General features: G+C 38.5%; 1 protein-coding gene across 5 annotated transcripts in view; it reads right to left on the minus strand.

The window, feature by feature from the left end:
• The window catches only part of TFB1M (transcription factor B1, mitochondrial), a 27369-nt gene extending 14896 nt beyond the window's left edge, over window positions 1–12473 (minus strand). Inside the window, exons 1-5 of one of the 5 annotated variants that reach the window (XM_069787066.1) lie at window positions 12352–12473; window positions 11003–11160; window positions 9331–9482; window positions 5638–5746; window positions 3664–3815 (exon numbers count right to left, since the gene is read on the minus strand). In XM_069787066.1, coding sequence (XP_069643167.1) covers window positions 3664–3815; window positions 5638–5746; window positions 9331–9482; window positions 11003–11135 — 546 coding nt within the window. In that variant the 5' untranslated portion in view covers window positions 11136–11160; window positions 12352–12473. The other 4 variants (XM_069787068.1, XM_069787069.1, XM_069787065.1 and 1 more) reach the window with 4 other exon arrangements.
• Between the last annotated feature and the right edge of the window lie 2092 nt (window positions 12474–14565).

Below are 14565 nucleotides of genomic sequence, written 5' to 3' on the forward strand. Positions count from 1 at the left end.
TCCTTTCCTTCCGCTGTTTCTGTATCAAATATTACTATTTTTCCCCTTCAAGATGAAACAAAGCTCCAAAAACTCAAAGTCAGATAAAACCAAAATTTCTTTGTTATTAACTAGTCTTCGCTTACAATACATGCAAGGAAGCTGGATCTACTTTACATAAATTTAGAATACCTAACAGTAAGAGCATCTAATACATAAAGCTCAGTTTGGTAATTCTCTGGTTTTCCCAAGAAATTTCTTACAAAGATTATCAAAAAAGTAGCCTGGGCAGAGTTTTTCTACACTTTAATGACCTGGCAAGAAACATGTTCTCTGTGTTTTGCTAGCACAAACAAAATTTAAACATAAAAAAGCACCCAGTAAAACAAGTGTCAAATGGTGAAAGGCATTACACTAACTATGCAGAAGTAGAATTTTGAAGATTCCTGGTTTTAGTTACCACTACCTTATAAAAAATAAAAGATGAAAACCAACTGCATATCTGCTAATATCTGTACATCACATACCTTCAGATGAAAACCCTACTCATGAAATGCTGCCATGCTTAATAAAACAAACTGTGAAAAATAAAACTAAACCTATTGCTAAAGTTGTTTTTTTTTTTTAAACAACTCTCCTGAAAGGCAGTTTAAGTCTCAGCATAGAGCAAATAAAATACTTTTCAACGACATTTCAGAAAGAAAGCTCAGTGATTCTTTTTGCCTACATCAGCATTAAAACTGCCTTCATTATTGTTTCAGAGGAAACCTATTAAAAAAATTATCTATCCACCATTGTTATTATTCTCTGAAAAAAAATAGGTTGCAAAGTCTAACAATGCAATCAGATATGCACTTCCTTAACCTCTGCAGTGGAAATGAAACAGACCTAATGACAACACTTGTAGTCCTTCTAATGCCAATTCAAATAAGCCAGTCTTTACTTTCCACAAAAACAATCTAACAAGTCTCAGGCAATTAGTTCCTGCTTCTCAGCTCCAGAAAGGACAACTTAACAACATCCACCTCTGGGCAGTAACATCTCAAACCATTTCAAACACATCAGCAGGAACATACCTGTGTACAGCACTGCTCAAGGAACACAAAAATGCTGAGAATATACTCCAGAATAGAATCATAGAATAGTTTGGGTTGGAAGGGATCTTTAAATGTCATCTAGTCTACCCCCCCATGCAATGAGCTGGAACACCTTCAACTAGATCAGGTTGCTCAGAGCCCCGTCCAACATGACCTTGAAAGTTTCCAGGGATGGGACATCTACCACCCCTCTGAGCAACCTGTTCCCATGTTTTATCACCCTCGTTGTAAAAATTTTTTTCCTCACATCTAGTCTAAATCCGCCCTCTTTTAGTTTAAAACCATTACCCCTTGCACTATTGCAGCAGGCCCTGCTAGAAAGTTTGTCCCCATACTTCTGTCACCTAACCTATTTTTGTAGGGTTTTTTCCCCTCAGTTCTCAAAATTTTCTTTGTTCTTACTTTAAAGATATAGAGAGCATCTGAAACTGCACTAAGTAAACCACACTGGAGTTCAACTAACTAGGTAACATTTTTACATCTGCTATAACAATTTCAGCAAGGCACGAAGCAAAACAAAGATTCTGAAACCTAACCTGGAATACAATCAAGGTGGTACTTGACAACTCTTCTAATGCTCCTCACTATTTACCACTCTCAATGACCACCTCAGGAACAACTATTTGGTTTATTCTTCAGTAAGCTATACCATACAATTGTGGTTTTCATTAACATGTATCAAAACCCCATTATCACTGAATCTGCAAAATCTGTCACAGGAATTAACCTACTCAAACAATTAGACTGGCAAAGCTGACCATATAAAGTAATATTAAACACATGTTAGTACACAAGTCACTTTCTGCAAACCAACTTTCTTTTAGAACATAAGTATTTATATTTATCCTATATCAGTTATGAAAACATAATGGTAATTTTTCTTCTGTTTGCTGCTCAAAAATCTGAATTATTTTCCACTTTATTAGCACCTTTTGCCTAGTGTTCTAAATAGACAGCAGTGTTATATACCAAATGATTAAGTATTCTGCTCTTCTAACACGCCTGTCTTCCAGATATCTAACAGTTTAGCACCCCACCTCCCAGCCTGCAGATCATGTTGGCAGAGATGTTCAGGCAAACTACTCTGCCTAGTTTTACTCAAAATCAGAGACTGACAAAGATGTTCTATTTAAACTGAAATATGACTCATTTTAATGGAAGTGGGCCAGGAAGTACCCAGCCCAGATGACAGATTTGAGGTGAAGCACTGAGGCATTTGGGGCAAGGTAAAAATTCTTATCCACAAAGTCCTTCTGGAAAACAGATCTGGATTTTTTTAATGCCTGAAACCACATGAGCTCAGAACTGAATTAAGAAATCTAGCTTATTTCATACCAAATGTTTGTCCCTGGTGTTCTCTAGAGCCACCTACTGGAAATACTTCAGTACTTGTCTTGAATCTTGATTGCAGGGCTAGAGTAATGACAGCACAATATGCTTTTCTATCACCCCCAAAAACAACAGCAGACATGCTACTTGCGTATATAATTATTGCTAATCTACATACCAAAAAACCCACAGCAAAATGTTCCTATTAGAATTTTTACTTTGAAAGAGTAAAATTAAAACACACACATCTATTTTGCACACAGAAAACCAGGTATTTACGAACACTGGAGTAATTAGATGGAAATTCAGTTTTCAGACTGATGTGCAATTCTTTTTTTTTTTTTTTTTTTGAAAGGAAGTGAGATGCTGGTAAGGAGCCATACTGAGATGCTGATAAGAAGCCCTACTGCTTTCATAAATACAAACCAAAAAGTCTTCCAACCTCTATGTTGTTTCATGCAATGGCAACAGAAATAAGCCGTTAAGTCTGAAAGCACTGTGGAGTAAGTCAACCTAATATCAACTGATCTAGAGTATCAACTGATCTAGAACTAGCACTACTACATAGCAGATCAGTTTGGCCTTTAAAATCTCAATTTGCTCTTGGACTTGCTGTGACAGAACTCAAATGATGCCTTTTTACACACACAAGACTGGCAGCAATCCATTAATAATTCTTACACCAAGTCTCGTGCAAAAAAGCCAGTCAGTTTCCACGGTCTTGAGAAACACTCCGCGTTTTGTGTTTAATCACAACTGGAAATAATGTTAACCTTCCATTTTTCCTTATTTCAAGGAAGGTGTCTTCTTTTTTAAAAATTATTTTTAATTAAGAGGGCAAGGAAATAACTATATGTCTTGAGATGACTGAAACGCAAGGAAAAACCAACTGATGAAATGGTGCATGAATGACTGTGAGAGAAGATATTTAAAAACAGAAGAGTGCTGTGGAATCTATTCATGTCAAAAATAATCTGTTGTCTTCTGAAGTCAGATAAGTACCGTAAGGAAATATATCCCTCCATAAGAAATTTTAAAACAATAATATTTATGTGCTGTGAAAGAATCAAAGCAGATGATTAACTCAACATTAAAATTCATAATTTATAGCCACAAAACCTAAAAATTGAGCCAACTCTTTCCTCTCTTTTTAAAGCCAACTAAGATTGGTTTTGTACTTTTAAACAAAAGGTTACACGTAAACAAAGTTTTGTCAATTGAGCATCTGTAAAATTTTGGGAAAACACTGACATCTTACCTCTGCAACTTCCTTCTGAAAAGTCAATGTCATCTGTGTCCTGCCATAAATAAAAGGTCCATCCTTTTTGGAAACATTTTCAAGCCATTTGATGATTAGAGGAGTGGAAACACTGAAAGGCAGATTCCCAATGATATGTATATTTGGTGGCTCTGTTAACATTTGATGGAAGAAAAACAACTGTTAAAAAGGTTTGGATAAGATTTTGCCATGAAAGAACACATAAGTGAGAAAGAGATGTGCATATCAACCTAGATTTAAAATATGAAAACAATTTTTATCATGCCATGCCAAAATTATGCCTTTCCATTTATACTTGTCTTACACTGACAAAACTGTGTTACTATTCTCAGTAATTAGTTGCAAAAAAGTGGTTAGGTTTGGTTCTCATTTACATTTGAATAAAATCAGTAGCTTTCAGCTGATTTTCAGCTGATCCCCAGATTTCAGCTGAGCTCCTCCAGAATAGCAAAACTGTAACAACAACAAAACTACAACAGTGTTTCCATGATTTTAAACTATGACTATTAGGTACACAGTAACTAGCCGCACTCAACCTTCTGTCCAACACATTCCTCCCAGGACATTTTACTGAGTTTTCATAATTCCCAAAACAATCACCTAGCTCAAACTGTACAGAGCTCTCCTTCTGTGTTGAGTCCTCTGAAATCAAAAGGTCTTAGAGCAAGTACAAGACTTACCCATAAGAAGCAATATGTATTATTCAGCTATGGATCATATCAGTATGTATGTGTTCTACAACACAAAGCAGGCATTTCATTACCAGGGATCCTTATGTCTAAGCAGGAGTGCAATAGAAGCAGACAAAAGAAAAGCAAGTGTGTTGTTTCTTAGATATTACAGCATTTAGTAACATGAATAAGAGATGAGAATATCAAATTCAAGCTGGTTTTCTGGCACACTTTACTTATGCACTTTTTAGGCTGTGGTATTTCTAGTATATTTGTGATATTACACATACCTCAGAGATGGCTAAGTATCTTTCTGATACCCACCAGCTTTTCAGATTTTCATATGACAATAATACAGAAAAACTGTATCTTACCTTTAATCAGTTAGCTCCAAAGACAACAATGACTTATATGTACATTCAAGAAAGGTAAATTTTTAAAAGCTGCACTACACCTTCACACATGTATTTGCTCATAGTTCTGTTTCATGAAGCAATTACCTTTTGCAATGAGGCAAATACAGCATAGAATTTTTCAAGGTGAACATAATGCGGCATGGTCTTTTATGTCCTAAGTCAGAAAGCAGTTTAACTGTTCTTCAGGCACTGCAGACAGTGACTCTACCTTAAATTAAGCAATGTGGAAAAGGGGACTGGGAGGTCATCTCTGATTTATCTAATATTACATGTTTTAACAGGGAGATGAAATTGAGTCCTGTGAGAACCTCAGATTTGAAAAAAAAAAAAAAACCCACCACAAAAACAAACCCCAAAACAACAAACCACCAAATCTCTGATTAGATTCTACTCTTGCCAAAGATATCTACCTGAAACCAAAGCAATGAGAAAACTCAGTTTTTGAGGACAAATTTCCTAAAAGTTTCAAAGCAAGTTACAGAAATTTCTTCAGTGGAATAATAGCAGTGGTGGCTTCTGGCTTCTTCAAAAAGAGGAAGAAGCTGGGAAGAAAGTATAACATTTGATTTGCTTTTATACTTTCCTAGAGTCATTATTGTACAGTCAAGACACTCTTAAGGTTAATAACTGCAAAGCTCCTCACTGTTGACTAAGGTGAATGTCATGCAAATTCCGCTGATTTGTCTTAGAAGATGATTCTCTGTTTCCTTCTAGAAAGGAAGAAAGTTAGCTCGCCTCTCTCTTCTTACCTTCAAAAAGTATCAGAATTGATTAACACCTGCACTGAGTGAACTCCAACTGTATCACCACACTTAAGACTGACTCAGAAGCCTTAAAAATGAAATAAACCAAATCAAAATACTAACCATCTTCCCAGTTCTTTTTTAAGTGCTTTGGAAAAACCTTCTCCATCTTATATGTCAGGATATCGCCATGAACAATACGCACTTTTCCTGGAGCTGCTTCAGATAACATCTGTTTGTAAGCAAGCAAGCAGAATTCACAGTGAGTATTAACCAAACTGATTGCCAGTTTCAGCCACAGCAGGAATGAAACCATTGCTACATATTTATCTTCAATACATAAAAAAGCACAATAGCAGTTAAAACTGAGCACACTATTACTAAGTATTTACTTTCAAAAAGCAAACACTACCAAAAAAAGTTTAATGTGTGATTCTGTAAATGCTTATTATTCACAGCTGTGGAATTCTTAATAGGGAATTTAAACTTGAAAAGACTAAGAGTCTCTTCAACAAGGACAATTAACACTAACAGGACCCCACCTGATTTAAGTAATAATGCAAGCAGCAGGTTTTGAAAAGTTTTTAGATCCATTACCTATGGAAACAAGGCTCCTGTTGTTTGTCCCCCTTGCAGCTGTAGGGTCTATTAGCCATATGTGATACAAGGCTGTAGAAATATTTAGTCATTTTTTTCTTTTACATAAAAAAGGGGGAAAAGATTCTCTTAATACTCCCTGTAGTAGTCTGAACTCACACCATGAAAAACCAAGCAGTTCCCAAAAATGAGGGAATGAGTACCTAGCAGTAGAGAAAAATCTCAAAAATTTGCATCTTTTTAGACATTACAAAATCCACTCTGTTGTCAACTTCTTTATCCCACTTCTGCAGGTCATCTAGTATTTAATAAAGGCTGAAATGTAAACTCAGAACCGGCTGTGGTTTGATGACCAATTCTTTCATTTCTGGTGTCAGTTTACACAATCAAAGTTACTTAAGTTTTTTAGTGTTGTACCAATCTTTTCTCTTACAGTATGAAACTATGCACAAACAGCACAATTCAAAAGCTAAGTCAACTTCTACAAAGATGACATCTGGGAATATTTATTGTTCCCAAGTTAGAACAATGAAAAATGGCTTAAAGAACAATTTTGCTTTTGCACAGAAATCCTAATTCATAAACAGTTAAGTGCCAGTGGCTTAACTGCTGAAATAAACTGCTCACCATTGTTAGTTCCATCTTCAATCTGAATCGTATTTATATGCTCAGGGGCACAAACAGCTTTCGCAGGTCTCTAAGTCAAAGGAAAGCACTGCTTTCTCATACTGTTCACAAAATTTTTTTGAGTAAAAGTTTTTTTTACCATGAAAAAAGCTAAATTTTGTGTAGAGTACTAAAAAAAGCTTAACTAAAACCTAAGTGTTCCTACATGTTTTAAATGCAATTATTTCCAAATAGAAAAAATAAATCTAACCTCAACTCCAAACCACTTAACAGATTTTTCAGCATTGCACTAGCAATTATAGGGCATACAAATTCACTAATCTGCCATGATTTGTCAAATCTTTCTTTGAAGCTGTTATTAAATGCTATAACAGGATGAAACATAAGATCAATAAAGTTAGAAAATAGCATCAGAGGAAGCAGTCAGCTGCCTACACAAGAATGGATTAACATATGATATATTGTTTTTTAATAATGGTTTTCATGTCAAGAGGAATCTGGGGGTTTTTGAGTATCACACTTCACATAAATGAGGACTGCATTTAATTTGTGAGCAGAAAATCACAGTTGTATATTTCTGATTTGAAATAAAGACTCAGAAATCCACTGAAACTTTCTCCATTTTAAGGCCAATGTGTGCAGCTAACACAATTCCAGGAGTTCTTGTGCACCAAGCACACGAGCCAAATGATTCTCCACCATACAGATCCTCTCGTTCTTCACACACAACCAAAAGGGCACGAAGAAAACGTAAAGGGCATAGTTTAAAAAATGAAATTGTGTTCCTGGAAGAATTCTATACTCAATCCACTCTCTGGCTGAGAGCACCCTTTCTTTCCTCATAAATCTTTCCAGCCTAGCAACTATTAGGGCATATGGTGGTTGTGATTCTTTAAGAGCGAGACAGAACTGACAGACTCTCAGTTTATGTGTACAGAGTAAACGTTTACACATGTTCTTCACTATAGTTCAGTTTTGCAGTAAAGAGGATCCCAACTTCAGTTTTGTGATAAAGACCACAGCCTGAAAAAGTTAATGAAAAACACTGTATGCTTTACATCAGTGATTTTATAAGTATCTGAACAGACATTTTAAAGTAATAGTCCCCAATTGGTATTTTAATCTCTGACATTTTCTGTTATTCAAATCTCAACCTTTTTATAAGCACTTGGTTTTGATAGAGCTTTTAATGGGAAACCAGAAAAAAAATAGGTATTACAACCCACATTATCACAAAAGAAAGATTCATTCTGTTATGTATCACCTTATTTGGAAGGAAAAAAACAACACCAAATTTAACACTAATGGATGCAACATATTTCTTGTTCATTCACATCCACTATTACCGAGTTATAGCATCTTTATATTCAATAACCTCATTCAGACATATTTATTTCTACTGTGAGAAGGTTGCTAATTAAAAATAATGACTAACATTAATTCACTTGAATAGTAAAGATAATTACATACCACAAGCTCATTATAGACCCTGAAAAGTATACTTTTATTCAGAGAAATCTGTTGTAGTGGCTGCATTTGGAAAGATCAGAAAAATTGTCTAAGTACTTAAAAAACTCTGTTAGCTAAAGCAAGTATCATTTAATCTCAAATTCTCTCCAATCCCAAACCAGTTCTTAAAACCTAAAAGAAAAATGCAGATTTGCACCCACTCAAGAAAAGTGAAAACAGGAAGGTTTCATACTTTGTAAGGTAAAGATGGCATACTGTAAATTATCAATGGCTAACCCTACAAAGACATAGTTACATGCATATTCAGGTTTAAGGATATGAGCAGTTTCATTCATATCTTACATTGGTTTTGTCCTACAAAGAGATGGTAGCACTTCTCAAGTGAACTACCTATTTATCTTCACTGCTGATTTACTACAGAAGACACAGCGCAATATAAGTAAAGCCCTTTGAATTGCTATAATCTGAGATTGTAGAGGCACAAGAAAACAGTCAAATCCGAAGAGATTTTGGACTCTGTTTTTCTTGATAGATTTACACAGCCAAATTCCATAAACATGGAAACTTAAATAGCAACACAAGTAGACGGCATTTGAAAAATGCCACAATGACTTCTGAACTCATACTGACTTTAAACCAAAGGAAGTTTAAGAGTGGGTTTTTTTAAATGTAAAATAAACGCTTGCTTTATTCTTCCTTATCTGGATGTTAATCCACATTGAATTGTATTAACTGGAGATATGCTTTCACAATTTTATAAACTTTAAAGCATAATTATTAGGATTAAAATGAAAAATAAGACCAAAGGACATTACATTCAGCCTTCAGACTACTATTTCACCTGCATGGTGAAATGCACCCTAAACGTCTCAACCTGAAACAAACAGACAGGCCTCAGCATTAATTCAGTTGCAGAATCAGGTCCTGAAGGGCCTATGAGAAAGGAGGAGCAATTAATTGCTATGCTGTGTATTTTCATCTTCAAGCAAACGATAGCTCCGATTTAAGCCAAAGCAGCAAATCTATTTTCAATGCTGAGATCTCAACAAGACACTTGGAACCTTTCTATGTTCTTATTCAATGTTGTGGATACATTTATAAAAATTATGCTCCAGTTGGTACCTGCAATCCTGGAATAAATCGAGCATCTTTTTCAATTAAAAGGAGTTGTTCAACACCAGCACTGAGAATGGATCTGGTAATTCCTCCTGGCCCAGGGCCCACTTCGCAAACATGGGCATTTTTCAGCTCGCCAGCTTGTCTCACTATCTTGTCTGCAAAACACAAAGCCCTTATTATTCTCCAGAAGATCCAGCTCACCAAGATAAACTCATTGTTTATTGTTAAAGCACAAGTGTGCTTATCTCGGAACAGACACAAACAGTGACACATCCCAGTTAAGCCTGCTAGACTGTACAGAATTCAGATCTGTTTCACACTACAAGATACGCTCAACTATTTAAAAAAGACTGTTTTCAGTTTAATGTTTTTAATATACATTGTTGCTCGTTACAGAATCAAATAAAAAGAGAATATTACCTCTCATCTGTAAACTAGCAGTACCATTCTCCTGCAAGTAAGCACTTGTGTTCAACATCCTAAAGTCTCACTACTTATCCTTATAAAAGTATTTCACTACGGTACCTCTGTTTCAAGGAAATTTAAGTAGTAAAGAAGAAACAGTGAAGCTCTACCAAGATTACAGTACGTACAGAGTAATTTTATGAGGGAGGAGCTGGAGTAAAGTAAGAGCAGTAAGAAGTAAAAATACAGGCAACTGGTAGTTATAGAAAGTGGGGCAGTGGAAAGGTGAGGAAAAAATACCTGTATGTAAGTGGAATGATACAGCACTGGAAGGTATTACAGCCAGGCAAGAAAACAGATTAAGGATTAAAGTAAGGATTATAAATGTCGCTAATGAAACAAAGGAATCCTTAGGAAACATGGAGAGAAGATGCTAAGAGAAATTATGCTGCTCATTGTATAACTTAAGTATGCAATGAAAATAAGAAATATCTGAATGCTTGTCTACTTATAAGGTTTTACTAAATGCATGCAGACATTTTTATTCCAGGGTAAGAGTCCAGTTGTTCAGGAAGTGGAACCAAGTTTCACATTCATATTCTAAATCTTTATCAACCTGAATCTTCAAATGTAATCGAATCATCAGCTACTTGAAACTGCACTGCATTTATTACTGCAAAACCATTAGGACAGTAAAGAAACTCACCACTGATTGAACAGTGTCAGCTTTGTCACCCATTACTGACATGAAGCTGGAGAAAACCAAATTGTTCAGAACAATGTAACTGGTTCAAAAAAGCTACAACATTTCTGATAAACTGAGACACATGACCTTCCTAACCACAGTATATAGTGACTTAAACTGCACAATGAGTTACAGTACTTTCTACAATATGTAATAATCCGAAAAAAAATACTCATTTTTGAATCAAACTTATAAACTATAACAGTACCTGAATGGTAAAAGTACTACTAAGGCTTGGATTTTTGCATTTCAATCAGTAACCCGTATTTCATACAGGAATATAGTTTCTACCTAAAAATTACTCTGTAATTTATAAGCACACACGTTTTCTAGGAATTTACAAGTAAAATCAATGTCTAAGCTAAAACTACTTTTAAAAGAAGTCTTTACAGGTTTACCATTGAGCTGCCATTAGTTTGACAGATGTCATCATGCAAACCATCTCGTTAGCTAGAACCTGGATTCTGAAGAAAACCAGGACACATGTTTTATAGTAGCTAAAAAAATTAGAATAAAATATTTAACCTGTCAATCGCAAATCCAGTAGAAAGTTCTGGGAAAGTTGTTTCTGTGCTTTAAGGCGGAAGAGTTTAATGATGTCTCCAACAGTTGGCAGGGGAGGCAGACGGAAAGCTGCCACCTTTCCTGGAGCAGCCATAAAACAGAACTCTTGTTCCTTCCTCCTAGAAGGACATTGAAAAGCTGATTCTAGTAACTGCAATAAATTCTAATACACTTAATATTAAAAACGCTACTAAATTTACAAACCATTATACAAGCGCTAAATTTTAAACATCAGTATTGTGACTATTGTATGCAGTGCTTATGCTCGGCATGTATTTGTGGGATTTGGGCAGGTCTCGTTTTGTAGCTTTGCCAAATCATCACGTGAAACAAAACCCTCTCACAGTGGTTCAATGTCAAACTTTCATTAGTGCAGAAAAGAATCATTAAGGATAACCTGCTTGAATTCATGGCATCACATGAAGACAAGAGTATGTTCAATTAAAGTGTCCCCGAAGAAGAATTTAAAAGTTTTGGTTTGTTTTTATTACTGAATTACCTCCCTTTCTAAGCAGAGGCAAAGACGGGAAGCCCGAGTGTAGACAACGGCATCAGCCGATTTAAAAAAAGAATTCTTCTCACTTTCAGCGCGGCGGGACAAAAGGTTTCGCCTCGCTCTGCTCGCACCCGCCAGCCCCAGCCCCAGCCCCACCACCGCAGACCCCGGGGCCAGGAAGCTCCAGCACCGAGCGCTGCTCGGCAGCGGGGCCTGCCACCCGGCGCTGCCGCTTCCCGCTCTGCGGTACGGCCCTGCGGGGAGGCCGCCTCCCGCACCTGAGGCCTCAGCGGCCTCACGGCGGGGGCCGACGGGGGCGAAGCCGACGGGGGCGAAGCCACCGGCGCTCGCACCCAACGGAGCGCCAGCCGCTCCTCTCAGCCTCAGGACCCGGGGCGGCAGCGGGGCCGGGGCCGAGCCCCAGCAGCCGGCCCGACGCCCGCGCCCCTCACGACCCCTCACGACCCCTCACGGCCCCCGACACCGCCCCCGCCCCGCCCGCAGCCCAAGCTGGGACTCGGGGAGGCCCCGCCCCCCCCATCGGCCGCCCGAGGACCGGCGCCGCAGCGCGCCTGCTCCCAGGGACGGCGCCTGGCGGGTTGCGCAGGCGCAGAAGCCGTCCGCCTGGCTGGGGAAGCGGGGGCGCGCCAGGTGGAGGGGAGGAGCCGCCGGCCGGGCCGGGCCGGGCCGGGCCGGGGCGGAGGCGCCACGCGGCCGCACGCGCGTTTGCTCCCTCCGCTGCTGCGGTAAAGGAAAGCTCGGAGGCGCACGCCGGCAGCGCCGCCGTCCCTTGCGGCGCAGAGTGGGAGCTCACCCGGAAAAGGAAGTGCCTCTCCTCTGCCCCCCGCGCGTCTCCCTAAAGGCGCCTGTGCCTGTTCAGCGCGTTAATTGGCTCGCTGTCCCGGGGGAGGGAGGGCCACGCATGCGCCCCGGGCAGGGAGGCGCCCGCGCATGCGCGGTGAGTGCGGGGCGGTGGGTGTTCCTGCGGTTCCGCGGCCTCGGAGGGCTTTCTGCGCACCCAGTGTAAAACTTTCAGAAAGTTTTCACTTTCCTGACGCTCTCGTGGCTGCCGGGGAGGGTTCCCGCTGCGTAGAGGCGGGAGGTCCCGGAGCCAGGCCCCGGTGGAGCTGTAGGCCCTGCCGGCGGGGATGGGCCGCAGTGGTGGGCCTGAAATGGCAGACTGGGTGTGCGTCACCACGGCAGAGGTGGTTCTAGGCAATAAAAAAACATTTGGCGGCCGTCATTGTGGGTTAAAGTGGACTCTGTCCATTTCTTTGGTAACGTGACTTTTCTGACGCCCTTTCAGATAGGTAGAACTGTTAAAACCTGCAGGCTCCAGGAAAAGGCACGTGGGTGTTGATGGTGTCTTTTCAAAAGGCATGGAAGTTGAATGGGAGTGCAAGTTCACAGATTTGCAGCTCAGTCTGAAATTGAACTGGACTTAGATGGAGCTCTGGGGTCTTTTTAATTTGAGTGAGCCAATCGCTAGGCTGTTTTTCAGGTGATCTGGATACTGCGCAAATGTCTGGCTTTGCTTATTTCTGTGTATTGAGATTAATTTAAGAGTACGACCAGAACCTGTAGTTCATTTCCTTTGAAAATATGAATGCTTATGCTTCTTTGTTTCTGTATATCTAAGTTTTTTCCAATTGGAGCCATATGTCTTGATCTGACTGGGAAATTAGCATTGAAGAAACATGTAATAATAGTGTTCTTATAAGTAATTCCATAAACTGAACAATTGCATGTTGCAGTAAAATTTCAGCTACAGTATACTGTACCAACATAAAAGTGCATGTGTTCATATATATGTGCAGGTATACTTATATCTATGTATGTATTCCTAAACATTGTCCGGTTTTGCTCATCCTAAAATTCATTGGTAGGATCAGAAGCCATTTTGGCAGAGTATTTCTGCAATATCTTTTGTCACAGTGGATTAAGGAAGTTCCCTTCTTCACGGCACTTTTGAACAATTTTTGAATTATAAGGTTCTTCTTCCATTTTGCCTTTATAATTCTGTGCTTGGTGATTATTATCACAGTGCAAGTGTATGCTAAGAAGATGTTTCAGAAAGCTGAACAGTTACTAGAAAGCCACAGATAATCATGGATGTTGCTAGGTAGATGTAAGAAAATGAAGACATTAAGGGATTTGCAAAAAGTAATTCCTCACTCAGGATAAATAATGGGTGCAATTCTAAATAGCGTTGTGCATTAGACATAGCTTCTGCCATCAATAGCCTGTTCTAGTTAAATAATAACAGCAGATGCTGTAATGTATTTCATTGTTTTCCTGTGAAGAATTAAGTGGAAGAAGGTTTATACACAATATCTGCATCAATATCTCTTTACAGATGTGTGTTCAGTCGTGTTCTGAGATCAATCAAGTTTATCACAGTTGAAACCTATGCATTTGAGATAAATAGTACCTGTGTGAACATTATTGGAGTCAACAGGAAAGAGAAGGTAATGCGAAGGGGCCACATTTAAAGAAAAATGAAAATGGATCTAATTATGCAGTCATTAAAAACATAGGCAACTTTGCAACTGATGTCAGTAAGAAAAGGAGCTGGCCTAGGGTTTATTGTTTACATACAGTGGAATATTGGAATAAAATGTCATGGTCCTAATCTTACCTGAAACACTGGAGTTTGTGAGGTGTAAAGTATTTGTCATAATATATTATTATTTGAATTTAAAAGTCATTATAAATGAAATACAAAATGTAAGCTCCACCTGTTGGTGAACATGTGGGATTTCACATGATAGTTTTTACTTTGCCCAATTCCATAAGAGCTTTACAAGAAAATAATATAATGGTGATTTTTCTACTTAAAATCTGAAGAAATCGAAGGAATATAGAGTGGGTCTTAGGAAGAGCAAGTGTGAAAATGGCATGGGATGAATCAGCTTCGTGACCAGCTGAGGCATCCAGACTGTTTTAATTCTAAAGCAAAAAAAATGACAGTTTAAAAGTTTTTCTCAGTACATAAAAAATGTTATGTCAGAGCATTGTTTTAATAATG

Source organism: Haliaeetus albicilla, chromosome 7, assembly GCF_947461875.1.
Source record: "Haliaeetus albicilla chromosome 7, bHalAlb1.1, whole genome shotgun sequence".
In the NCBI taxonomy this organism is placed as follows: Eukaryota; Metazoa; Chordata; class Aves; order Accipitriformes; family Accipitridae; genus Haliaeetus; species Haliaeetus albicilla.